Raw genomic sequence first — 26,291 nt, 5'->3', positions numbered from 1 at the left:
TTGCGAAACCGATAGCAAAAATATCTCGCAATATCAAAATTGAGATATTGAGTGAATTATGCATTATAGAGATTAAAAATCTGATTTGTGAAAACATCTCATCAGTTTCTAGCTAATTCAAAAATCTTTACTATCTTATTCGATTAAAATGAAAAGGGAATAGTTTCATTATGCTTTAAATGACAGCCTTATAATATAATCATAGTTTTCGCTCAATATGCAGCATTTTTTTTCGAAATCTATGGTCAATATCCTAAATACTGATTGCTTTGCATTCATATCTCTTACATTTTCTATACCCACATCACTATTCATTGCTATTCCTATCTTTTTCATTTTGTTTGTTTCTCATAATTTCTCAAAAAATGATAACTTGATATTTGTAAATATCATACTTTATAACGTAAATAAGAACTTGACCTATTAAGAAAAGCAGTAATGAAAAGAAAATCTGAAATTCATAAAAATTACAAGTTTCTGATGACAATTAGCTTAATTAAACCAGGTACAAGATTATATAATTGTATTTTCTATCCAATTATCCATATAATATCTTATCCAGAAAAAATAACTTGATCAATACCAAATGATTTTTTAACTAGTAAATAAAGTATTTTCTTTACACACACATTGTATATCATAGTTTTTTTTTTGGTTTCGCAAAACATCCAAAAACAAATATGCTATAAAAGTGACAATTTTAGCAAAACGAAACCCTTAATCTGATAAAATTTTTAAAAAATTTAGTAAATTTTTGAAAAGTTCAAGCATTTCTTTTCAATACAATTATAGACAAAAAAATTGGACTTCACATAAAAAAAAATTCAAACATTTAAACAATGTGAAGTCTTTGATATTTCAACATTTTTCTGTGAAATTTTAACGAGTTCCAGGTTACGAGGAGATTTGCTAATCATTAAAACAGTTTCATGCTGAGAGCTCACAACTTCAGCCATATCCTTCATTTTCCTTTGGCTATCATTTAAAAGCTTCTTAAGGTGCTCAATACTCTTTTTGATCATCATTAACTGGGAATCCAAAGAACTTTCAATAGCAGTCTTGGCTGAAAATCCTGTTGCGGTTGATACATCCGAAAATTCACATAAAATTTGAGCCGCTATCGATCGTTCATTTTTCGTTATTAACCTTTTATCTTCCTGTATGTTTATTGCCGAAGAAGTAAAAATAGAGAGTTGTCTGTAGCTTGGAATAAATGAAAGTGGCTTCATTTTCATGGACAGAAACATATCTGTCAAAATTGTTATAAATTTATGAAGTCTATCGGATAAATTGGTAGTTGACGGGATACTCTCAAGTTTATTATAACATATTTTGACAGAATTTTCTTCTTCAAGGAGCTTTTGATTCTGTTTTGATAAATTTTGGATTTCATTTTGTAATTTCTCAATTAACTTGGAGTTAGACTTATCATTGCTATCATTCTTAAACATTATATCCTTAATCTGTGATTTCAAGCTTGAAATCTCATCATTCTTAGATGAGATTTCGGAATCTTTGATTTTAATGTTATTTTCAGCTTTAAACAAGTTCTGGCTAAGTCTATCACGTTCCAAACGTATGTCATTCATTTGCTTTGTTAAATCATCTATCAATAGCTTCTTGTCCTTATTTATTACTTCACTTTTTTCCAAATTTAATTTTAACTCATTGTTTTCTTTTTCTATTTGCTCAACAAGCTTGAATGCTCTATCGCGCTCGGCTGCAGAACACATTGTAGAGTTACTATTTGTTAACGAATTGATTTGATCCTGTAAACCAGTGATTTTTGATTGTAAATTCTTAATAACTTCGGCTTTTTTGTCTTTATCTTCTTGCAGCTCGGAAATAAGTTTCTCATTTCCAGAAAGCTTAAGATCGTAATACTTTTTGGACTCATTAAGCTCTTTTTCTTTAGATGCAATTTTTTCATTTACATTTTTATCAGAATCATTCATCTTTTTAACAAATTCGTTATAATCTGCCAATAAAGTATTATAATCCGTGGAAGGAACAGTTTCTTCAATTGACTTTTGAAGTTTTGCATTTTCTTCTTTCAATTTCTTGCATTCGTTCTCAAAGAATAGCTTATCAGTCTTTATATCTTCAAATGCTTTCTTTGCAGCTTGAACCTGAATTGTACTTTGGACTTCTGAAGTTTGAGATTGTAATTTCCATTCATTTACTTCATTATTAAGACGAGAGTTATCTGATTTGAGTTTGTCATTCTCAGAAGTCAAATTCCTTATCTTACTATTAGCAGAATTAACTTGATCTTTTAATGATGAAATTTCTTGAGACAAATTCTTGTTATTATTCTTCAGAGAGTTTTGTTCTTCCTTTAATTCATCAATTTTATGCTTGAGACTGTCATTAATTGTGTTCAATTTATCATTTTCAGCTGAAACTTGGGCAAAAGAGTTCTGAAGCTGGTCCATTGACTGTAGAAGTGATTCCTTGCCTGCATCTGCTGTAAGTCTGCTCTTTTCATTAGTCAAAGTCAAAAGATTAGTCTTCAATTTGGAAATTTTAGACTTCAACTTAGCTATATGGTCTTGTGACTGTGATTCTGTATCTTTAAGCTTCTGTTTTAACTGTTCGGTTGATACTTGTTCCATATCCATCTTAACTTGCATCTTATAAGTTTTATTCTTTTCCAAATTTAAGTCATTCTCTAATTTATTGATTACTTTCTTCATATCTTCAACTGTATTGGTTAATTTGTCCTTCTCTTGCTTTTCCCGATCAAAATTATTTTGAAGATTTTCTTTATCTTTGTAAGAATCTTTCAAAAGACGAGCAAGTTTCCTAGAATTCTCCTTTTCTGTTTGGAAGGACTGAAGTGTATTTGATTTAATCCTTTCCAATTCAGAATTTAATTGATTTTCGCTTTCCTTCTTCTGGTCAATCAATTTCTGTTTCAATTGATTTATCTCATCGTTTAACTTGGATTTCCGAGTATGATTTTCATCTCTTTCTGATTTGATTGTGTTAGATAACTCATTATTTTCGATCTTAAGTTTTTCATTTTCTTTTTGAATACTACGAACTTTATCATCAATGTTGTGATTCATATTTTCAAGCTTGTCTATCTCGTTTTGGAATTTCATTTTATCTTTTTCGAAATTATTTTGAAGTTCACTCATTTTACGCTGGAAATCTGTGTTCTTTGATTTTTCTTGATCTATTTGTTTATTTGCATCATTGAGTTTTCCTTCTAAATCTTTGAGATTTTTCATTAAAGTTTGTTCATTTGAAGAAGCTTTAGAATTGATCTGGGATATTTCAGTAGTTAGACGAGATGTATTGTCATCAAGCTGCTTCTGTAGATTTTCAATTGTTTTTGAAGAAATTGATTTTTGATTTTCAAGATCTTTTGTTAGTTTGCTAATCAAAGTATCCTTTTCCGCAGCTTTATTCCGGAGATCATTGATTGTATCGTTCAATTCCTGGATCTTTGATTGTTGTTTGGTTTGATCATCATTATATTGTTTCAAACTGTTTTGCAATGTTTCAATTTCACCTCTTTGCTTCTCCAAGTACTGGTCTGTTATTTTCTTTTCATTTTCATGGTCGAATTTTTGGTTTTCAGTTAATTTTTGACTTTCTACTAGTTTTTCTTGGAGTTCCTTAATAGTTACTTTATAATTTTCATTTTCTATTTGTGACTTATTGAGTTTTTCCTGGAGTTCTTGTAATTCTTTCGCTTGAGCTAATTTCAAATCTTGAATTTCTTTTGTTAAAGCATTTTTGTCGTTTTGTAAATCATTTATAACTGATTGTAAACTAGTAACAGACAAGCTAAGTTCATTTTGTTTCGAAAATGCATCATTAGAATCAGAATTAAGTTTTTGAATTTGAGCTTGAAGTTTTGCAATGATTTCATCTTTACCTGCAAATGTTTCATCCAATAATTTTGGAATCTTAACTATTTGTGTCATTTCATCATCTAATAAGAAGGATGGCAGGCCATATGTTTCCTTTAATGAAGTAATCATTTGTTCAACATTATTTCTTGCATTTACAGTCATTGTTTCCGTTTTTTGAAGCTGAATTCTCATTGAATCGAGTTCATTTTGACAAATTCTTACTGTTTTTGTGGCATTCTGTAAACTTGCACTAAAATTAGCTTGTGCTTCATCTAATTGTTGCTTCAAACTTTCTTCATTTTTACGAGAAGCTTCTAATTTATCTGATAATTGTAAAATTAAGAATTTCATTTCTGAAATTTCTTTGGTTTTATTTTGTATTTCCTTTTCTATAGCTGGATCTATTCCGAAATTGCTTGTTATATGTTTTGTCATTTTTTCATTGACAGATTGAGATGAAAGTTGCAATTTACTTCTTAAGTCTTCATTTTCATCATGTAATTTTTGATTTTCCGCTGTTAAATCATTCAATTTTTGCTTTTGTCTGTCAGTTACAACCTTTGCTTCATGAAGTAAAGATTCTCTAAGCTCAACTGAATCATTAAGTTGTTTTTTGAGTTCAGAAATTTGATCGTGTGACTCTGACAACGATTGAATACTTTCCAGTTCTGTAATTCTTTGAGTTAGATTTTTAATATGGTTGTTTGATGCATTAATATATTCTTTTTGTTTTTGTATTTGTAGTGAGAGTTGTTCTATGGTAGAATTGGCTGCTTTTGGACTCTTTGGACTAAATGTAGATTTCAATTCATTGTATTGGGTTGATAACTCATTATTTGATGTAGCGATTGATAATTCTTTTCTTAATGATACAATCGTAGCTGTTAATTTTCTATTCATATCTTCTAGATTGTGAATTTTATTTAAAGATGGAGGAGAGTCTCGCTTAAAGCTATAACTTGGCGAATTCACTTCACTTTTTGAGATAGAATCGCGTATTTCGTCTAATTCTGTCTTCAATTTCTCGTTTTCTAATGTAACGGAATTATATAAATTTTTATTTTGCCTTAATTCTGTATTTAATTGTTCATTTGTTGACTGTAGTGCTTGAATTTTGTTTTCAGCTTGATTTTTATATGCTTCATTTTGGTTTCGTGCGTTATCTAATTCCAAGTTAAGTCTTTGATTTTCTTCGCCTAATATACTGATTTGTTTGTGCATTTTTGAAAGTTCTTTACTATATTCTTCTGAATATTGATCGTGATGTCTCGAATTAGTTCTATTTGGAGTTAAAAACTTGGCCGAATCATTTTTAATACTACTAGTTGTAGAAATGGTTGGATTAATCTCTGTAGATTGCGGAGATTTTCTCAATTTAGGCGAATAATAACTCATTTTATATAAAAAAACCTAAAAATCGGAACCACAATTATGCAAATATTCCCCCTAAATTTTAATCAATTATTGAAATCCTTTATATTTGAATGCCTTTATACATGATGTCAATTGTGAAATATTGAATATGTTTGATGTACAATGAATATGAGTGTTAATTTTTCATTGTATGATGAAATTAAAAGAATTTCAAATATCGATTGATCCAAATATGAGAAAAGAATAAGATCTGAATTAACAAAAAATACAAACACAAATTTATTATAATATAATACTCTATAAAACAAAATAAATAATATTATTGATCGTAATTCCTCCTTGTAATTGTTGTTCTTCTTATTTTTGAGAGGGGTTTGATAGCTAACCCTCTTGTTGGACTAATATTTATATCTTTGAATGATTGCATTGATGGTTCAAACAAAGTCTGATCATTATTTGCAATCTTTGAAGATTTTCTACTATTCATAGTTCTTGTTGGTGCCGTAATAGATTCTTTCTTTGTCTGGAGCTTATCCATTCTCTTGTTTAAAGCATTTTGTACTGCTTTGTAATCCTTTATCATTGTCAATTTCTTTCGTTCGAAAGCCATGTCTATATTCATTATTTCGCTCTCGTATTGTTCTTGTCTCTTCTTCAGGCATTTCATGTATTGTGCTTTCATTGCTTCTTGGGCTTGTAATGCCTCTTCTTCTGCAAGTTTGTCAGCTATTTGATTGACTCTTTCCGCTTCTTCGTATCTTTTGGCGTTCAAAAGAGTCATTGCTTCTTTTCTCATGTTTTGAAGTTTTGCTGAAACTCTCGAGAATTTCTTGGACTTTGAAGGGGATGTCCATTCAGAATCGATTGCATCTAAGTCGTCATCAAGTTTTAGTTGCAATTCCTTCTTCTGCAAAGCTGCTTCTGCATCCATTCTCGCTAAATGAGATTCGAAAGCGTGTTTCTTCTGTTCCATCTCTGTTTGGACTTCGGAAATCTGGTCTTCTACATCAAATACTTCTGAAACATCAGCTGTTGCTAATCTTTCATTCAAATCTGCTTTGGCGTTTTTGATTGCATCATCAACAAATTTTGCTTCAGCGGCATAACCTTTCTTTATGCAGATTTCAAGGAGTTCTTGTAAATCTGATATTGCTTTCTTGATTAACTTTGGCCTGTATCCATCAACAGGAACGCCAGATAAAACTAAAAACTGAACTGAGTTTGTTTTGCAATGTAGAAGCTCAAGAAGCCTTGGAGGAACTTTACTAATGTTATCATCATCTGGAATCTGTGGAGGAACGTATTGAAGAGCCAATGGAATTGTAACTCTGCCGTCAGGGCCTCTCTTTGGCTTGATAGGTCCGTAATTCGGTGGAGGTGGTGGAATATAGTTATCCTCCATACTTGATTGGATACTATATTGATCTTCCTCTGAATAATGACTTGATGACTCATCAAGAACAAAATTTGAATTTGCTGAGTGAAGAGGAGTAGATAATGTTGTTTTAGCAGCTGTAAGTCTTACTTGTTGGAAGTGCTCGTCAATATTTGGCGTATTATCGCTCATTTCGATTGGTTGGAAAGGATCAAATTTCTTTATCTTGGGGGATGGTGGAGATTTTTGACTAACTTCAAATCCAGATGGTAGAGTATATGTTTCCATCTCTTCATTTGTTGGTGATAAAAATCTTCCCGAGGAGCTCTTTTTGCTACTGTCAGATGACTCAGGAGTATTTGCAAGTGGAATTGGAGGTAAAACATCGAGAATAAAAGATTCCTTTTCGATTTTTTGTGGTGCATTATTCTTTAATTTTGGAAATAGTGACTGTGCTTGTGTATTTGCATCAGAATTTTTTGTAGATTTTGAAACGGATTGTGGTTTTGCGGGAGTAATGAAAGTCTGGCCTGAGTATGAAAAAGTTGTATTTTTCGGACGAGATAATTCGCTTTCTGGTTTAGTAATTCCATGTGCACCGCCTTGTAAAGCTAAAAGTACACGACTATTGCCATCACCAAACCTGCTCTTACCCCCGTAACCTACTTTTTTGTTACTATCATTCATATAAAACCCACTAACGTACAATTTTGAACAAAATTTTGTAAATTATATTCTTTTTTCGTTTCCTATTATCGTCGCATTACGGATGTATTGAAAATCCAAAAATTAGCAATCAGTGAGTAAAATGGATAGTACTCGCCTCGACGATAACGATCAAAATTTTTGAAAAATTGTAACATATCGTCGATATTGGAACGATTAGTTTTTTTTTTTTTTCAAAATGTCCACCCGAACAAAATTTGTCAATGGAGCAAGTCGGACAATTTTTTAAGACATGAATGGGATGAATTTTATGCAGGAGATCTTTCCAAAACACAATACGAAAACGAAACAACAAAACTTTCTCGAGGTGATCAAAATTACTACATAAAGAGTTGCCTCTTTTCCGAAAATATTAACTCGGGTGCCATTAATTTTGCAACTCAACAAGATACAACAAAACTATTAGTTGACGAAACCCAATTTTTAAATTGTAGTAACACCAATAGAGGTGGAAGTTTATACTTCTCGAGCGAAGGCGAATGCGTCCAAGATCGAATAATAAGTGACTCATCAAAAGTAACATCAAATTATTATGGAGTTTATTGTTATTCAGATGTTTCAGATCAAGAATCATTCCAAAACAAAATTCTTTCATCTTCAATCACTAAAAGTGGAGAAAATAACTTAGGAGATAGAAATATTTACCTAAAAAATGGAAAAATTAATTTCATAAATTCAAATATTTCTCATTCAAAATGCAAAGGAATTAGTGTTTCTTGTTTTGATAGTTATTTATCTGATTCAAAAGTTTTATTTTCTATATTTTATGATAATAAAGATAAAGATCAAGGTAGTTCTGTTTGGATTACCAATTCACCATCATCATCAACTATTCTATTCGAAGCAACAAATTTTCAAAATATTACTGTTGGTTGCTTAGTTTATGCATTTTTTTCTCCAACAAATTTAAGGCTTCTCTCCAAGTGAAGTGATCCTCTCAATTTTTGGCATCTTCGTGACCTCTGAGGTACCTAAAAAGCTAGTTTTTACACTTGAAAATGTAATAAACATCATATATGATACATATATTTATTATATATCCGTTTCGTTTTGAATCAAAGTCTTTTTTTAAGGAAGTTGAAATTATCTTGCATTTTCCGGAAAAATCGATTTTTAGCAACTTTCGATATTTCAATTCAACGGTCGATAGGCTCTACAATTGCTATATTCCCATCTCATGATTTTGACATTTCTCGGTCGGAATTGCAATTCCAACCATGAAAAAAGGAGCTTCATTTTTTAACAAATATAAGAAGCTTATAACATATCAAAAGTATTTGTCATTTTATTTTTGTCCAACATTGAGTTTTTAATTTTGCTAGCTGACCTTCCCCGTGGACTCCAACCCCATATGAAGTGACTTTTTTTGCAAAATAATAATAAAAATGAAATGCTCATATACTGACAATCTCGAAACAAATATTATCTCAAAATCATGGTTTTGGATTTACAATAATCAAAACTAAAAATGAATTTTGATCAAAACAAATTTACTAAAAATGAACTACTAGGCATATTCTATATTCTATCAACTCAACGACTATATATCTTTCAGATTAAATCCATTGAATAAACTTTAGCATAGAACGTAAACAACACGTAAGAGAGAAACGATTTATTTCATGAATCAAATACTTTTCAATAGGAAAGTATAATGTTTTGTTTACTCATTTTGATATATTTTTTCAAAATACTGTAAGTTTAGCTGTTTATGTGCAAGATATGTTTCTGTAAGTAGTGATAAAGAAATTGAATATACTTTTTATTCGTGATTTTCCTAAGTTTAATAAATTATAATATAAGCATACCTGGTGCTAATAATATAGTGTGCAAATGGTGTAAATTTTGATAATATGTCATTTACATTTGTTTGCAAAAAGCAATTTGCATGAATGATGAAATCAGATATACGAATTTGAGTATTTCGATGTTTTTTGAAGTGCAGATAGCAGTTGATAGACAGCTAAAACGATCTAAAGGTGTTGGGATTTTCCAAATTTTTCGTGTTTTAGAAAAAATGCAATTAAAGTTATAGAATTTCTAAACGTATTTTAAAACATCAATATTTTTTGGAAAAAATAGAAGTTAAAATCTTTTTGCAGACTTACTACGACTTTATTTTTAAATTCTATCACTGCAATATAACAAAATTTTATGTCTTATAATAGGTTTATATTGTAAGTTTGTCGAAATTTCTATTATTCAATAATAGGTATTTCTTATTCGAAATTTGACTGAAAAAAATATGTTCATAATAGCTTAACTTAGAGGTCAACGCACAAAATATTATAGTATCTTTATTTCTTCAAGTTATCAAATTTAATTTTGGCTCATTTCTTAAAACACTCAATCACTTTTATCCAGAATAGTAAACATTCAAGAATTAGTATAAATGATGATAAATTTAGATGTTTATTTGTATTACAGCTGGAATTTGATTTAATTTTTGGTGTATATGCGAGCGGTAAGCAAGTCATGTTAGAGTTCCTCTTTTTTATAACACGTTTTTATCCTTTATATTTGACAATTTCGTTTTGATATCCAATAATATTTTATTAAAATAATTTTTCTTCTATTTCCTGTGTATAGTACCTTTACGATAAATTAAAAGTATTGGCCGTCTCATTTTTCTTTTAAAACAATTTTGAAATTTTTGCTGGATCAACTTGAGTGTGGACTCCGAGCCATGTGAAGTGACTTTTTTTGGATTTCTTTAACGATAATGGAATCTATATATTACAGCGATATTAAAATAAATACTATTTTTTGAAATGATATCCAAAGTTCAATATTCAGATTAATGCTTCATATTTTCAATCAATTCATGTAATATTCTATATACACACAATTTAGAATTATATATATTATCACGCTGCAGTATAATTTTCATTGTATGAAAAAAATTATAAGATATGAGAACAATTAATTATATTTTGATGGACAGAACTTATTGACTTGGGAATTATTCAGCGTACCAAGGCTGTCAACACTAAAAATATGCAAAAATCTCAAAGTTAAGTAAAAAAACAAATATCATTGTCATTAATCTCATATTTCCTATTCCAAATATTTACATTTTCTTAATACTTAACTTAACCAAACGTTTATAGGTCCAGATTAATAGGATATAATAATTTTGTAAATTTTTTGATTATTCTCGCTAAATTTGTCTTTAAGAGTATATTAATCGAGATAAACTAACAGTACATATTATAATATCGTAAGAAGATTACAGGTATATCGCATAAATTTTCGTAATTGAGAATTGATTGCGAAGAAAAAATTAGAATCTGGCATTGATATTAAGGATTTATTGTGTCCTTGGGCCGGTGATTCGAATGAGCTCAAGTTGTATTTTTTCAAAAAAATTTTGTTCTCGAGATGAAAAAATCATTCGCTCACGAGAAAATGTGAAGTCAAACGACGATACAGCTGTTTGGCCGGAGAGAAGCCTTAACAAATTGTTGTTTCTCAAATAACAATATTTCTGATTGTTATTTCTTTGGAGATGAAGCCAAAATCACAGTTGATAGATGTTTCATTGATGTAAATCCAAGTCAAGATGGAACAGTTGAAGTAACTAACGAAATCAAAGATACATCTAACACAGATATTTGTAAAGTATACTATGAACTCGAATATCAAATTCTTGATATCAATAAAAATAAAGATCAAAATAAATTTAACAAAGAATATTTTGAAAATATTGAGAAAGCTCCAAAATATATTAATTTTTCAAATATTTCTACAAATTTAATAAACTTCACATTAAACACATAAGCTTTTTCTGAACTTCTTTGGACAATTAATTACTATTATTGTCTCGATTTAAAAAAAGTCGACTGTTTATTTATATTATAGTCTTATTCTTATTCTTCATTGGGAGTATTTTCTTTTATTTCTTCCTCTTCTTGATTTTCTTCTTCTTTCTTATCTTCATCAGCTTTTGATTCTTTTTCTTCTTGTTTTTCTTCTTCATTCTTTGGTGATTCTGGATTTTCTGGTTCTTCAAATGTAGAAACAACTGGGGAAGGAGATGGAGAAGGAGATGAAGGTGGTGTTTCTTTCACTGAGCCAGTAGAACTAGATCGACGGCGTGCTGTCTTGATCAATTGTGCTTCTTCGGCTAATTCTTGTGCGTTCTTGAAGTTTGGCATTGGAACACGTTCGCCGCTAGGTGAGATCTTAGATGACAAGAACTGCCACAATGTATCAACAATAGCGTTCATCTCCATTCCTGAGAAGCTGAAAAGCTTCAGTGATGGAAGAAGTTGTGGATCAACGATGTTCTTGTCAACTTGGAGATATGTGTTAAACAGTTTGCGCTTGACACTGATGAATTTAGGTTGAATGATTGGAAGACAAAGAGATGATTGGTCCAGTTTAGTACTCAAATTAGAGATGATGTAGTTCAATGCAGATGATGATGCTGTTCGTCCTGTTTCGTCACATGACAAACTGATCATGAATATGATTTTACTGAATGTGTCTGTCAAGTTCTGGTTAAGTTTGATGTTAGATTTCCTGAAGAATTGGTCAATGATCTGCATAGAAACGGTGTCGATGCCGTTGTCACTGGCCTTGAATAACTTGACTAATGAGAGATAGAAACTTGAAAAGAAGATACGCATACGTTCTGTTTCGAAGTTGTCAACAATGAATGTGACAAATGTTTCGATGGATTCGAATGATAAATCGTCCATTTTAATGATCGGTTCAACGACATGTGGAGATTGGACTGAAAGGAAGTATCGTGTGCCGTCGATGGCCAAACCAAACAATGCACACCAGTTGTAGTATGTTGTAGATGCACCAATGAGTTTAGACAACTGATACAATGATCGAATGATGTCACTCACTGATGAATCATTGAATGTGTTGACATCTTCAATGAATCGTTCGAATAATGATGCAATGTATTCATCACCATTGAAGTTACGCATGAAATCGATCAAGCCCTTGGAGATCTCGTGTGCACATGACATGCCGCAAACTTTCTCCGAGATGTCTGAAATGATCTTCATCAAATGGATAGAGAATGAACGACGGAAATCTAAACTAAGACTCAAGATGAAAACAATGATGACTGGTAATGCTTCTTGACAAAAAACATCTTCTGCTAAATCGGTCAACAAACGCTGGTTAACTAAGTCAATGATAGAGTCCATTAACTCAACACGGCTAGTCTTAAACGCGTACAATGTATACAACAAGATTTGGAAAACAAATTTGGTGCTGAACATCTTATTCAAGCCCATCAAAAGTAAGAATGGTTCCATGGCACGTTCGTTTGGTAAAACTTGGAATGCGTTGCCAATAGCAATGTCGAAGAACTTACGCTTGAAGTCTTCATCACTTTGGCACAAAAGATCACTGAGAACATCGATAGCAACGGAGTCATAACACAACATAGTTTTAGTTGGAATATCGGTCAAGATTTGGTATTGAACATCCAATGATGTTGTTCGCTTCATCAAATTAGATGTTGCCAACCGCTCAATGTTCTTTGTGAAGATCTCGTTAGAATCGGCGTGGCGGAACAAAACTGCGTCAAGAAGAGAATCAAGAAGTGGATGGAAGAGACCAATACGGAATTTATCAATATGATACATGATAACACCGTAATATGTCAATACGGGGAGTTTATCAAGGAATAATTCGTTGAATTGTTCACGTGATTCAACTAAGAACAAAATCTGTGAAATTGCATTACATGCGATGACTTCTTCATTAGAAACATAGAAGTCGATGTCTGCATTAGAAAGATATTCGCCAAATTCATTGATGTCGTCAGGAACATGTCTGTCGTATTTGCAAAGGAATGAAACTAAGAATTTAGCTGTTTCACTTGGGAAGATTGAGAATTCATCAACTAAGATCAAAACTGAAACATTCGATTCTTTAGACATGACGTTTTCTTGTGAAACACCGAAATCAAAGATCAAATGAATGAGTTCATTGACTTGTGTGGAATAATGTTCTTTGAATGATGAAAAGAAACTTGACCAAATTTCATGGATAGACATAGCTGTTGTTTGTTCTTCAATACGTGATCCTGTTGTCAAACTCAACAAAATTGGAACAACTTCACTCAATGTGTGCTCTGAAACAACTAATGGAATGAAGTAAATCAGACTTGAAATAAGTTTGGAATGCTCAGAAAGAACTAAACTAAAATCTCTTGAAAAGATTTCGAAAACAGAAAATGCTAAATTGGATGAAACTGATTTGCAGCAATAATCATAAAAATGATGTGCTTGGTAATAGAAACCTGCTGCACTCTCTGATGTAACTGACATAGTAAGTTGAACAGGAATATCTTGTGTGTAGATTTCCGATGGACGAGAAAATGTCAAACACATCAATTTAAGTGCTGCTTGGCGACAAACTAAAATGTCTGAGTTAATGTGCAAAATAATTGTACTTAAGATAACTGCGGCTGCGTTGTCGTACTCAGAAAGGAATTTATCATTCTCTTTGAAGTTGTTTGCAATGCTCAAAATAAATGGAGCGGAAACTGAATCACATTCACAAAATGTGCATCTAAATATTTGACGCAAAAGACAATTATTGTTTTTAAGAATAATTGTCATGAGTTGTGCCATTAAAATAGAGATTTGTTGGTTCTCTTTGAAGAAAACACCGAAAACAATAAGCCAGTCCGCGAAACTCTTGAACAAGTATTCAGTAGGGAACACTAAATATGTGAAAACTGTTGTCATGCAACTTAAAAATGTTTCTGGATATGTAACTGGGAAATTGATTGCATTAACAATATCTAACATGTTTTCGATTTGATTGATGAATGATGTGAATGTCTCTGCCGTGGAATCAATGATCTGTGATGTCTTATCTTTGGAATATTCAACAAATAATTGTAAGACTTTGAAGCATTTCTCTGTTAAAATGTATGATTCGTTATTAACAATTTTGTTTTGTTTCCAAAATGTGATCAAAAATCGTTCATATGTTTCTGTCAATTTCTGTTGATTGACGATCTCTTTCTCGAATGAATTTGTTGTAGCAAATGAATAGAAAACACCAACATACTGTGGCCAGAAATTCTGAATAGTTAAACCATTAGTTCCCATCCATTGATTTAAGTCTGAAATAAATTGAACCCAAAGTGATGGATGTAACAATGACAATGAATGTGAAACATCTTGTGATGTGGAATCTTCTTTGTAAAGTTTAAATAGTTCTTCAAAGAATACTTTCAATGATGGTGTCTGTTGACGAGCAATTGATGAAATAAATGAAACAACTTTTTGGCACTTTTCTTGACCAATTTTCTTCTTGTAATTACGCCAGAATTCTAAAACACTTTCGAAATAAACATTTGATGTATCTTTGTTATTAGATATCAAAAGTTCTGTGTGTGATAGAATGTTTTCGTTCTCTGGAATTTGTGATAACCAGTTTGAGATGTAGAATGGTTTGTTTGGTGAACAAACTTCATCAAGTTGTGAAAGATCTTTCGTATCAAAGATTTTTTCAATAGAAATAGATGTTGTTGAAATATCATTGTTCACTGAAAGAATGAATGGAAGCAATGTTTTGTCTAACTTAAGACGGAAGTTGTTCCAATCATTGCATGTCATTGCTGAATTAGATGACTTGACTTGTTGGAACTGACTAGTTTGGTTAGAAAGAGATTCAACTAATGCGGATGAAATTTCATTGATCAAATATAAACGACGTGATAAATCTGACTCTGGTAATGAATGGATGTTATCAAATAATTTGTCTAAATAGTTCAATGGTAACATCGTGTTCGAGCCAAGAGTAACAAGCTCAACTATAAATGATTTAAGAGATTTCAAGGCTGATTCGGAATAAGAAAGATTCTGTTGGTTGATTGTATCAAACAAAATTTGAGAAATCTGCGCAAGTTTCGTGTCATTTCTCGAATGAATCAATGGGAATGTTCTTATAGCGAAAGGAATCTCTTCTGGAAGTCCTGAAGCTGTTTGAAGGAGAATAGATTCAATGGGTGGGAATAACTGGTCATTGGATGGTGTGATTGACTTAGGATTACGCTCACAAAGGTTGGCAAGAACTTCAATTAAAATTAATCTGACACGTTTATGGTCGTCATTGGGTTTTTCGGCTGTAAGAGTGACCTTTGCAAGATCTACAATGCAGATTGTTGACTTTAAGCCGATTTCTGTGAGGATATTGACAACTTGGACGCATTGTTGATCATCTTTGAAGCGTGGAGAGCGTTTCTTGTCTGTTCCGGAGAAAAGGATCGGGAATATGTGGTTGTTGATCATCTTGGTAAAGTCGTCGATCATAGAAACCGTAAATTCTCTTGGTGATTCATTTATGAACTTGGCAATGAGAGCTAACATCTCAACATCACCGCCTTTGGCATACTTGCAAAGGATCTCGCAGAAATGCATGCCATGGCCCTTTGTAAAGAACTTTGGAAAAGTATTTGCCAAAATTTTTTGTAAGAAAACGTAGCAGAAAGATGTATGCTTAGATTTCGATGACCATTTCTCAACAACATCCCAAACAACATCAAGAGAGCCAACGAAATCGCTGTTGGCTTCGGCAGATGAAGATTCGCAAACTCTCTTAATAATTTGGAAAAGTACGTCGAGGAATTTCATACGTAAGACACCACGTTCGATTTTCTTTGAGTGTTGAATGAAAGCTTTGATGAAAGAAAGTGTCAAAACTGTCATTTGTGGAGAATTAAAGTTCATTTTGATATTAACAACGCCATCAATCCATGAAGCGAAGTTTCTGAAGTCATCGTCCTTCTTGCAGGAGTTGAATTGCTTCCAAAATGTTGTGCAAATTGCTTCACAAGACTTTGGAGCTGAAGACAAGGCAGAAAGGATATCGCCACCACTAGCACGAACAGCATTTGGATGGTCGTGGTTCATAAAGAAGAAGACTTGCGAAATAATACTGGGATCAATTTTTCCAAAGTCAACGGATGGGCAATTGGCTGCGCGGGACAGAATTGTAGATAGGAATTGGAAGACTTCGATCTGCAGTTTATCGTGATCAGTTAAAACCTCTTCGTTGATGATTTGATCGGTGTGAAGAGATTTAACCTTTTCTTTTGGATTTGTTTGGTCAAAGCTAAGCTGGAAGATCTCGTGAATGATTTGAATCATTCTTGTAAAGAGTGCTGGGAACTCTGTACTTTGATGGAAGAACATTAACTCTGTTTGTAATGAGTCAAACATCATAGCAACTTGATTAGCGTCATATTTCTGGGTTAGATCATAAGCTTCTTGAATAGGAAGGCTAACATGCTTTCCTTTAGTATTATCATGATCTAGTTTGACAACGCGTTGTTTTAATTGTTCTGGAGGTAATTTTGATGTGAAGATGGCGCGACTGATAATCAGTGTTGACCATTCTTCTGAAAGATGCTTCAAAGAATTGCCAGCGTCAGTCATCGATAGAATTTACTTTTTTTTATTTTATTTTTGAATGGACTTTAATGGTTGCCATTTATGTTTTGTTGTGAATACAGTATTTAATTTAAAAAATGAAAACAATAATCCATTGTAAACTAATTGAAGTTGATTGTTAACTTTGATCTTTTTTACATTGAATCTATAAAGGTTGAGAGTTACATTTTTGCCTCAGTAAAGTTTTGCTTTTTTGACACTTTTTGGATTTTTGTTTGGTTTACAATTTGCAATTTGTATCATCAGAATGATTCGATTAGGTGTTAATTTTTATTGATGAAATAACTCTCATGAGTAAAATATAGTTTGTAAAGAGAGTGAAATCATTTTGATTATAAATTCAAAATGTCACTTTTGGGCATATATTTTATCAACTCAATTTGATCCATCAAGTTATACAATATATTTTAGTCATGAATGGAACGAATTTTATGCAGGAGATCTTTCAAATACGAAGTACGAAAACGAAACAGCAAAACTTTCACGAGGTGATCAAAATTACTACGTAAAGAGTTGCCTCTTTTCCGAAAATATTAACTCAGGTGCCATTAACTTTACGACTAAGCAAGATACAACAAAACTATTAGTTGACGAAACGCAATTTTTAAATTGTAGTAACTCCGGTCAAGGAGGAAGTTTATACTTCTCGAGCGAAGGCGAATGCGTCCAAGATCGAATAATAAGTGACTCATCAAAAGTAACAACAACATATACTTATGGAGTTTATTGTTATTCAGATGTTTCAGATAAAGAATCATTCCAAAACAAAATTCTTTCGTCTTCAATCACTAAAAGTGGAGAAAATAACTTAGGATATAATAATATTTACCTAAAAAATGGAAAAATTAATTTCACTAATTCAAATATTTCTCATTCAAAATGCAATGGAAGAAGTGTTTCTTGTTTTGAAAGTTATTTATCTGATTCAAAAGTTTTATTTTCTATATTTTATGATAATAAAGATAATACTCCAAGTGATGCTGCCTCTGTTTACCTTTTTTATTCACCATCATCAACTATTCTATTTGAAGCAACAAATTTCCAAAATATTACTGATTATTGTATAGTTTATGCATATAAATCTCCAACAAATTTAACAAATTGTTGTTTCTCAAATAACAAAATTTCTCAATATTATTTCTATGGAGATAGTGCCAAAATTACAGTTGATAGATGTTTCATTGATGAGGTAGATCCAAAAACAACATATACAGTTGAAATAACTAACAGAATCCAATATTTATCTAACATTGATGTTTGTGAAATATCCTATGAACTCGAATATCAAAATATAAATAAATTTAACAAAGAATATTTTGAAAATATTGAGAAAGCTCGAAAATATATTAAATTTTCAAATATTTCTACAAATTTAATAAACTTCACATTAAACACATAATTTTTTCAAAAGGGTTTGATTTTCTTTTTCTGAATGTCTTTAAGTGTGCAGTCACGCCCATCTGACTTTAAATCAAAATTTTGAAAACGGTGTGGGTTGAATTGAAAATTAAGTATAACAACAGAATTGAAAGTAGTGCCATTTATGCAATACTTCGCACATCAAACATCCATCCCACATATAGTAAGTATCCATAGCCAAAATCAAAAATTATTGGTAAAAATTTTGCTGATCTACCTTAATGATTTAATTAAAGAAATTTCTGAGAAATATTGCTAATGAATTGAAAACACATTCATCTATAGTATGCATTTGTTCATTCAAATAAGTAATTCAGAAATGTTTCATTCAATCCGTTATAGAGAAAATTTGAAGAAATATATAAAAAAAAAAAAAAAAAAAAAAAAAAAGGTAGTGGGGCTTCCAGGGGCTGCGCCCCTTCTAGCCCCGAAGATGTTTAGTAAAAAATGAGGTTTTTATTCGGAAAATTGTTAGTCTTCTGGTGTGAATTCGGAGGACTCTTCTTGGATTGAGTCTTGTATTTCCTCCTCCTCTTCTTCCTCCTCCATTGCTTCTGGGAAGAAGTCTTCTTCTGGGTCGAAGACATTATATAATGTGTAATTGAATGACACATTATATCTTTCTTTGAGTTCGCTCCTGACAAAGAACTTAGTTCCAGGAATACAGAAGACTTCTGTGCGTTGGAAAAGCTGATGTCCTGGAACAAATTTGGCAATTAGAGACTTCTTTTTTCCGAATTGTTCAGGAGTTTCCATGACGACAGTAACAACATCTCCATCTGCGAGGTCTTGTTGTTGTTCGGAAAGGTAAAGAGCAATGATATGAATGGTTGCTGCGTTGAATTCGAGAAAGTCGAATTCAAATTGTGTTGTCGTATAGCATTCAAACCATTTTGTACAGTTGTCTCCGAACTCGTCAGTGTATTCATCTTGGTCATATCCGTAACTAAAGACTTGGAATTCGGCAATTCTCTTGTCGAATGACCGTTGCATGTAACGAGGAAGATTTTGACGAACTTGGTATAAAGTTCTCAACATTATGAGCTTAGTAAATGTTGGAAAATACTGAACTAAGACATCGCTAAGCTCAATTGGACTTGGAATTGTCTTAGTAAGTTCAATTGAACTAGCAATTGCTTTGTTCAGAACTTCACAGAACTGAGTATTGTATATAGCGTCTGGTTGTGTGTTTTCTTCGGCGTCTTTGAGATATTTAGAGCAAATTTGTTGAAGAATTTCTCTTAATTCGCTGTTAGACTTTTTGGCGGTTATTCTAACAGCTGTGCCAGTTCTTGGAGGTTGTGGGGCTTTGGCTTTGGTTAGCGGTTGAGAATTGTTAATGTTGGCTTCCATTAGACAAAAATAAACTGTTTTTTTCGGACTACTCATAGAAAAGTTTAAAATGAACCGTTTTCGTCAACGGTAACCCCCTCTATTTTTTTATTTTATTGAAAAGTTACCGTTGGCAAACCGTTCCATCTCAAATATTGAATGAACTATAAACGTTTTTTGTTTTCTATATATACTTTTTTGTCCAACGGTAAAACTTTTTACACAACGGTTTTTGAGAGTCGTCGCCGTTGACTTTTTTGTAGAGCACTCAAAATAGTATAACTTTGTCCTGACAAGTAAGGGTCTATCGTCGCTACAGGAAAAGTTACAGGCGTTCCAAGGAAGTATACTTTGAGAAGCCTTTTCTCCCTTTTAAAACAAGATAGGACGGTTATTTTACAAAACTGACAACACTTTGACCGAGTAGTTTTTTGTGCTGAACAAAAAGTGTCATATAAACATCTGTCAAAAACCGCTTTTTAACTTCACTTAAAATGCCACGTAAGCTACGTAAGAATATACGTAAGAGGAAGAGAGCATTGAAACATCCAATAGTAAAACTGACACCACAACAACAGTTGCAACAACAAATGCTGAATGACCCCACTATGTTGCAACAAATGTCAAGCAATCCTATGCTTTTAAACCGAGTTGTTGGTGCACAGAGTGGAGGTTTAAGAGCGGCACTTTTAGCGAAAATGGCAGGCTATGGTGGAGCTGCAGACGGAACAGCCTATAACCCTCAAAGTCAAATGAATTTGAGTTCACTCAAAAATCAAATAACAGATGTCAAAAAGTCAAACATAGACATACAGAAGCAAATAAGTGAAAACGAAAAGAAACTAGAATATGACAGACACACAAAGAAACTCAATGAGTTAAACGTAGAGAAAAAGAAGAAAGAAGAACAACTGAAAGAACTAAGTACAGAGGAATATGCGAAAAAAGTGTCAGAAAAAGCAACAGAAGTAGCAAAAATGGAACAAGATGTCATAAATTTGAAAAACCATACTACTCAATATAAAATACTGAAAGATGAAGAGATAAAACAAAAAGCCCTGAAGACATATATGGATAGCGATGAGTATAAAAAAGAAGTTGAAGCAAATGTAAAGGCAGAAAAACTTTTACAGTTGCAAAACCAAACCGTACAGTATGAAAACTTAGCACAAGAAAGTAAAAATAACGACGCGGCTATGCAAAAGGCAATGAAAAGCGCGGAATATATAAAAGCTAACAATGACTGGTTAGATGCCCAAGCCAACGCTAAAGCAGCCCAGCTTATAGGGTCAATAAGGACAAAAATACAAGCGGATGAAGACAGTTCAAATGAAGCTTTAACAAATGCTGACTTTAAGAACGCCTTCGAAGCTCTTCATAGTAAGGTGAAACAAGTGAACGACTTCTCATCTGGAAAGAAACTGAAGTCTGAAGGTTTCGACAAAGAGTTAAAAGAAGTAGCACAAAATATGACGAAAATAACAGATGCAGCAACGAGACAGGCAGTTCAAAGTGCCTATGACGCCGTTAGAGCAACTGTTGTGAAAAGTCAAGAAAAAGAGTTACAACAGACCAAAACAGACCTAGTAAATGCTTTCTTAAGAACGAAAAGTCAGGTAGGACATTACGCTGCAGATGGAACATATGTGCCAGCTGGTGGAACTTATATACCACCAAACCCTCCAAGAGAAGCACCTGCACCAGGACTACCTAGAACATTTACATCGTCACATGGACACAGACACAGGCATGCACCAAACCCAACACAACAACCAACAGTTCAAAATCCAGCACAACAGCCACCTCCACAACCAACAGTTCAAAACCCTGCACAACAACAACCACAAACAGAACAAGGACATAAAAGAAGTAGAGAACAAGGAAACCAAGAATTCTTAAAAATGCTTAAAGAAGAGTGTGGTTTCCCAGATACTGTTGACTTTAGTGACAGATATAAAGAAGCTATTGGAAAGTTCAAGGATGGAAATACTGACCCGAACCTATTTAGCTTTATGGCTCAGCACCAAAACGGATATAATCTCAAACCTGGAAAATACAAGCTCGCTAAGGGATATGATTTAATAGCATATCATCCAAATGACATGGATGAATTTACTCCGAGATATTTGATGTCAGAGCTAAATGACAATTCAACTTTCGTCATGAAACGCGTAAAAAATAGAGACGGAACGAAAGAACAAAAGCTTATGAATGCGGATGACGTAGATAGGGAAATTGTTGAAAACGGTCTCGGAATATATGAAATGCCAGCAGATGAGGTACAAGAAACTCCACAGGAAGAAGTTCAGATACAACCAGACATGGAAGAAATAGTTCAGCAACAACAGCTAGAAGAGCCTGAAGGAAACGAACAAGTCCTTCCTTTGGAAACTAACTTCACAGAACTAGATGAAGATTTGGAACAGCCGAAAAATCTTGACCCTCAACAAGAGTATGCGGAGAATATGGAATATTTCCAAGAGTCTAAAAAAAATTCGGCTGACATAGTAGAAGAATATCGAAAAATGTTTGCCGACATACAAAAGACTCCAACATCAGATGAAAATATCCAGCATAGAATGGAAGAACTGAAAAAAAATGTACACAAATACAACAACCCTTTTTACTTACGAGCATTTAACGTTCAATCTTCGGATGAACTCGGTGAAAATAAAAGGTTAAATTTCAAGAAAACATATAGAAATGAAACATTGTTTAAAGTTCATTCAGAACCTAACCAAGATGGAAACAAACCTACTTTTGTTTCTGCAGACGATGGAACTACAATGAGATGGGGTCATAAAGCTAATCCAGATAGGTGGTTCATAAACTTACAACCTCAATTCCAAGAAGTTGTAGACGCAATGGAAGTGAATGGTGAACCAGATATAGCTGGTATTTTCAGCGCGGCTTTAATGCCATTGAAAGATATGAAAGATGCAGATATTTTGAACCAGTATGAAATGAACATGGCTGATGGAAATATAACACCTGACGTTCTAGAACATTTATCTCAAAGAACTACACAGAACCATAGAGATGGTATATTTGGTGAAGAGTTTAGAAAGAAAGTTAGGGAGGGAGAAGGAAGAGAACCTATTGTACATGACCTTGCAAACGAAAGTTTACAAAATGTCATAAAAACTTACTTTGCAGACAATGAACTGAGAAGGGATGAATATTTAAGAAAACTCAAATGGACAGTACCAAATGAAATGTTAGTATTGAAAAACATGTTCCTTGACAAAATAAAACCAACTACAGAAATAAACGACGCAAGACTGAAAGATTGGGTAGAAGCTTTCCCATTCACAAAAGATATAGTTGGTAACATGGAAAGAAAACCAGAATGGCTACAAAAACATATATTTGGAAACGAGCATATTCCATATGGACAGGCACTGTTTGAAGAGCTTGAACCAGAAACTCAGGAAAGAGTCATGCAAACAATACGCGAAGACTCAAATACAAACTATGACAAAATCTTTTCTAGGATATAGGTTACCTGAGATGGGCGACCAGAGCCAAAAGGCAAAAAGGACATGGGAAATTTGCAACATACTAGATGAACATAATGCAAAGATGCAACAACTTCAAGCAGAGGCAATGAAGGAAAAAGAAGAGTTAAAAACTCAGTCAGGAAGAAAGTAAAGCTTGGTCCACGTGGGTTCTATTATGACATATAAATCCAACTATTCTATATTTTTACTCATATGAAATGTACGCCGCTCAGAATATAACGCCAACAGTTTTGGATGCTATGAATGGAAATGTTTCCGAATGGTATAACGAATGCGACAATGCCATTAGAAGGTCAGAAATAGTTCCTGGAACTTACGAATATACAACTGCTGTTTCTTATGGAAACGTAGGTGAGTTTGGAGAAGGTTCTTCAACAACAGTAGATATTGCTTGCGACAGGTTTCATATTATTTCTATTGACAACTCTTTCTTATACGTGGAACAAGACATTGAAATAAAAACCTTCTGCCAAGTTGTCTGACAAGAAAGGTTGCAATGGAATTTTCTATGTCGGATACCAATATGCTCCAGAAGTTTTCATGGGATATAAGATATATTCTAACTCTGACTTAGTTCAAACAGTAACATGGGCAAACTATGAATGGTTCGCTTTGAGAAACTCAGTACAACCACAAGCTAGAGAACAAACAGACCAGTATGCAACTATTGAGAAAATAAGAAGACTTGACCCTAACGTTCCAGGAGTTTATGTTGACCTTTCTGGACAAACTGCAGCAGCAGTAACCAAAGTAAAACTGAAACTTAGAGTTCCTTTGTCATCTTTCCTCATCTTCAGGTTTTTAAGATACTTGCCAAACTGGGCAGGAAAAATTTCTATCGAACTTACTCCAAGCAAAAATAACTTAGTCATTGCACCAACACAAGACCCATTCACTCTTACAGACGTAAAGGGAGCAAATCAAACGTCATTCGCCGACTTTTGCAAAGACAAAGTTGACTTAGACTTTGGTTTCTCAAACCTCAACACTGAAGTAAACTATTATTTCAATGCTGCTGGAACTGCTTGGGACCCAGTTAAGTTCACATGCGAAAAGTTTGAATGCAAGAGAATAGAAAGCAGACTTGCAGTCTATATGTTGGACCCAGATATTTCAAATGCTTTAGCTGCCAAATATATTGCAGTTCCACTTATGTTCCCTATACACCAAATATCTGTCAAAGACTTTGCAGGTGAAGTTGGAAACCAAAGTGCTGACCCAGGTGCAAGAACAGATATTGCCTTAACAACTGCAATGAAACATGCAGATACTATGTTTGTACTGTTCAGACGAACTATAAATGACTATTCTTGCTTCTACAACCCTGGTATTAAATACCATATAAACATAGATGGCAAATACTATCCAAGAGAAGAATATTCCACAGTTGAAGATATGAGGTCATACAACTTGACATTAGATGCTATGAACTTTAACAACAACTTCACAACAACCATTAACCCTGAAATGCAAAGTTCTATTATGCCATATGTGAAAGTATGGACCCATACAGGAGCTCAAAAAACTCAATATACAAATGGAGACCGTTCAAACTTTTGGCTTGGCATTCCATTTGCTGACTTCAGAAGACTTTATGGGTGGTATTTCAACTGTTGGTACTGTACAAATACAATATACTGGTGACAGAGACGGTCCAGATGAACTGAGAGCAAAGAAGTTTACAAAACCAATAGCACTTTTCACGGAAGATGCTCTTTTGAAGATTCGTTCGATGAAACCTGCTGGGGCTCCTCAGATTGGCATAACGACAGCTTCCATCGAGCAGATTTTGGCAGCAGGTCAGTAAGTTGTTCTTGAACTGACTTCTCTCCGTCAAATATTGACAGTACGCCAGTTTTGATATAATATTGTATTATAAACTTACCTTTAGAAATATCTGTAAGTTTTGTTGTTATATTTTTGTCAACGTCAAGAACTTTCACCATCTCGGTTATACCAACTTTCTTTGCTTTATGAAAATATTTTGGTTCAGCAAAGACTGCTATTCTATAACATTTTCCATTGTTTGTGTAAAGAACTATTCTGTCAATGAACTTGTATTGTTTGTGTGTGTAAACTTTGTTCTGCTTCAATTCGAAGAGATACTCGAATACGTCCATCTTTTTATTCTAAGTAAAATGTCATTTCCGAAAAATAGAAGCGTGAGTGTTTCAAAAGGTTTAATGGCGGTGGCAGATGTGAAGTTAAATTCACCAACTCAAACAAACAGTCAAAGTGTTGTTGTCAATGTCAAAGAAAAAGATGTTGAAGTGGGGAAACCATACGAAGACGAAGATGGTATAACAATAGTTCCTGTAAAAGAACAACCAACATATCCTGAAGTTAGCAGAGACTTAAGTTCTGTTGCAGATATTCGAAACGACTACCAACAACTTAAAGACAAACTTAAAACTCAGGAGAAGATTTGTCAAGCTTTAGGTATAATGTTAAACTTGGTCGAACACAACCCTGTAAAAGTGAACTCATATGTCATCGCACCTCATGAAATTTTGAAAGAACTATTGAAACTTTTGACAGAGGCAGACGATATAAACATCAAAGAAATAGAACCCGACGTTAGTTGCTGTGGTGTTTCATATAATGTCATTGACAAGATATACGTTATGAAAGGAGGTGAAACGTTGAACTTAAAATATAGTTTCCCAGACGTCATAAAAATATTTGACGACCACAACATTTCATTAAAATTTACTTGCTAAGTAAATGGCAGAAGACATAGTGGTTTATACTATTACGACTAAAAACCCTGAGTCATATAATTCTATAACAACAAACTTACAAAGTCCTCAAGGACGATATTGTAAACTGACCTTAAACACAATGACGACTAAAGCCTGTTTTGCTCTTTTGACACCAGAAGATTTTATTGTTGTGAATGGTAAAAAATACTCCTTTGAAGATACTTACTCAGATATACCACCAACAGGTTTTGTTGACTTATTTAATACTTTAAGGACGGATGTAACATGTGCTGCAACTAGAGCAGGTTTCATTATGTTTGGATGTCCGACTGAGTTTACTATAAACGATATGAGCTATAATACAAAAACTTATATCTGGTTTTTTACTACCAACAGTTTCCTATAACAGGAAAAGGTGTCATACAAGGTTTGTCTGTTCCATTGACTTTAAGTACACCTATTTTATATATTGTTTCAAACTTAGGTTCAAAGTGTTATTCGAATGTCGACAGAAACTACTATGACCAAAAGATACTCAT

The 26,291-nt window shown here is 33.0% G+C and overlaps 5 protein-coding genes and 1 pseudogene across 6 annotated transcripts, besides 3 other annotated features; 2 read left to right on the top strand and 4 right to left on the bottom strand.

Moving 5' to 3' along the window:
• Nucleotides 1-686: 686 nt before the first annotated feature.
• Nucleotides 687-5,261, bottom strand: TVAGG3_0061240 (uncharacterized protein; the record flags this gene model as incomplete). The annotated part of the gene is made up of 1 exon (XM_001320991.1): nucleotides 825-5,261. The coding sequence occupies one exon, from the start codon at nucleotides 5,259-5,261 to the stop codon at nucleotides 825-827; it is 4,437 nt and encodes a 1,478-aa protein (XP_001321026.1).
• A 55-nt stretch (nucleotides 5,262-5,316) lies between these two features.
• On the bottom strand, nucleotides 5,317-7,423 carry TVAGG3_0061230 (uncharacterized protein; the record flags this gene model as incomplete). The annotated part of the gene is made up of 1 exon (XM_001320990.2): nucleotides 5,560-7,302. The coding sequence occupies one exon, from the start codon at nucleotides 7,300-7,302 to the stop codon at nucleotides 5,560-5,562; it is 1,743 nt and encodes a 580-aa protein (XP_001321025.1).
• Nucleotides 7,424-8,247: 824 nt separating this feature from the next.
• Nucleotides 8,248-10,797: a mobile genetic element.
• A 231-nt stretch (nucleotides 10,798-11,028) lies between these two features.
• TVAGG3_0061210 (armadillo (ARM) repeat-containing protein family) lies at nucleotides 11,029-16,782 on the bottom strand (the record flags this gene model as incomplete). Its single annotated transcript, XM_001320989.1, has 1 exon — nucleotides 11,211-16,763. One exon carries the CDS (start codon nucleotides 16,761-16,763, stop codon nucleotides 11,211-11,213), a length of 5,553 nt encoding a protein of 1,850 aa, XP_001321024.1.
• A 1,778-nt stretch (nucleotides 16,783-18,560) lies between these two features.
• Nucleotides 18,561-18,659: a terminal%2Cinverted (terminal inverted repeat of Maverick-3 transposon ID:TVAGG3_0061070).
• Nucleotides 18,561-26,291: part of a mobile genetic element that runs on past the window's edge.
• Nucleotides 18,669-19,550, bottom strand: TVAGG3_0061200 (uncharacterized protein; the record flags this gene model as incomplete). The annotated part of the gene is made up of 1 exon (XM_001320988.1): nucleotides 18,669-19,550. One exon carries the CDS (start codon nucleotides 19,548-19,550, stop codon nucleotides 18,669-18,671), a length of 882 nt encoding a protein of 293 aa, XP_001321023.1.
• On the top strand, nucleotides 20,024-23,215 carry TVAGG3_0061190 (annotated as a pseudogene). The gene has a single exon. A coding segment is annotated over exon 1 (3,192 nt).
• Nucleotides 23,591-24,105, top strand: TVAGG3_0061180 (protein of unknown function, DUF4106 family; the record flags this gene model as incomplete). Its single annotated transcript, XM_051221399.1, has 1 exon — nucleotides 23,591-24,105. A coding segment is annotated over one exon (515 nt), but the record flags the coding sequence as incomplete, so codon positions are not given.

This window comes from Trichomonas vaginalis, chromosome IV, assembly GCF_026262505.1.
Source record: "Trichomonas vaginalis G3 chromosome IV, whole genome shotgun sequence".
Lineage (NCBI taxonomy): Eukaryota > Parabasalia > Trichomonadida > Trichomonadidae > Trichomonas > Trichomonas vaginalis.
The sequence above is the reverse complement of the archived record's forward strand: the minus strand, read 5'-3'. Positions and strand labels throughout refer to the sequence as shown.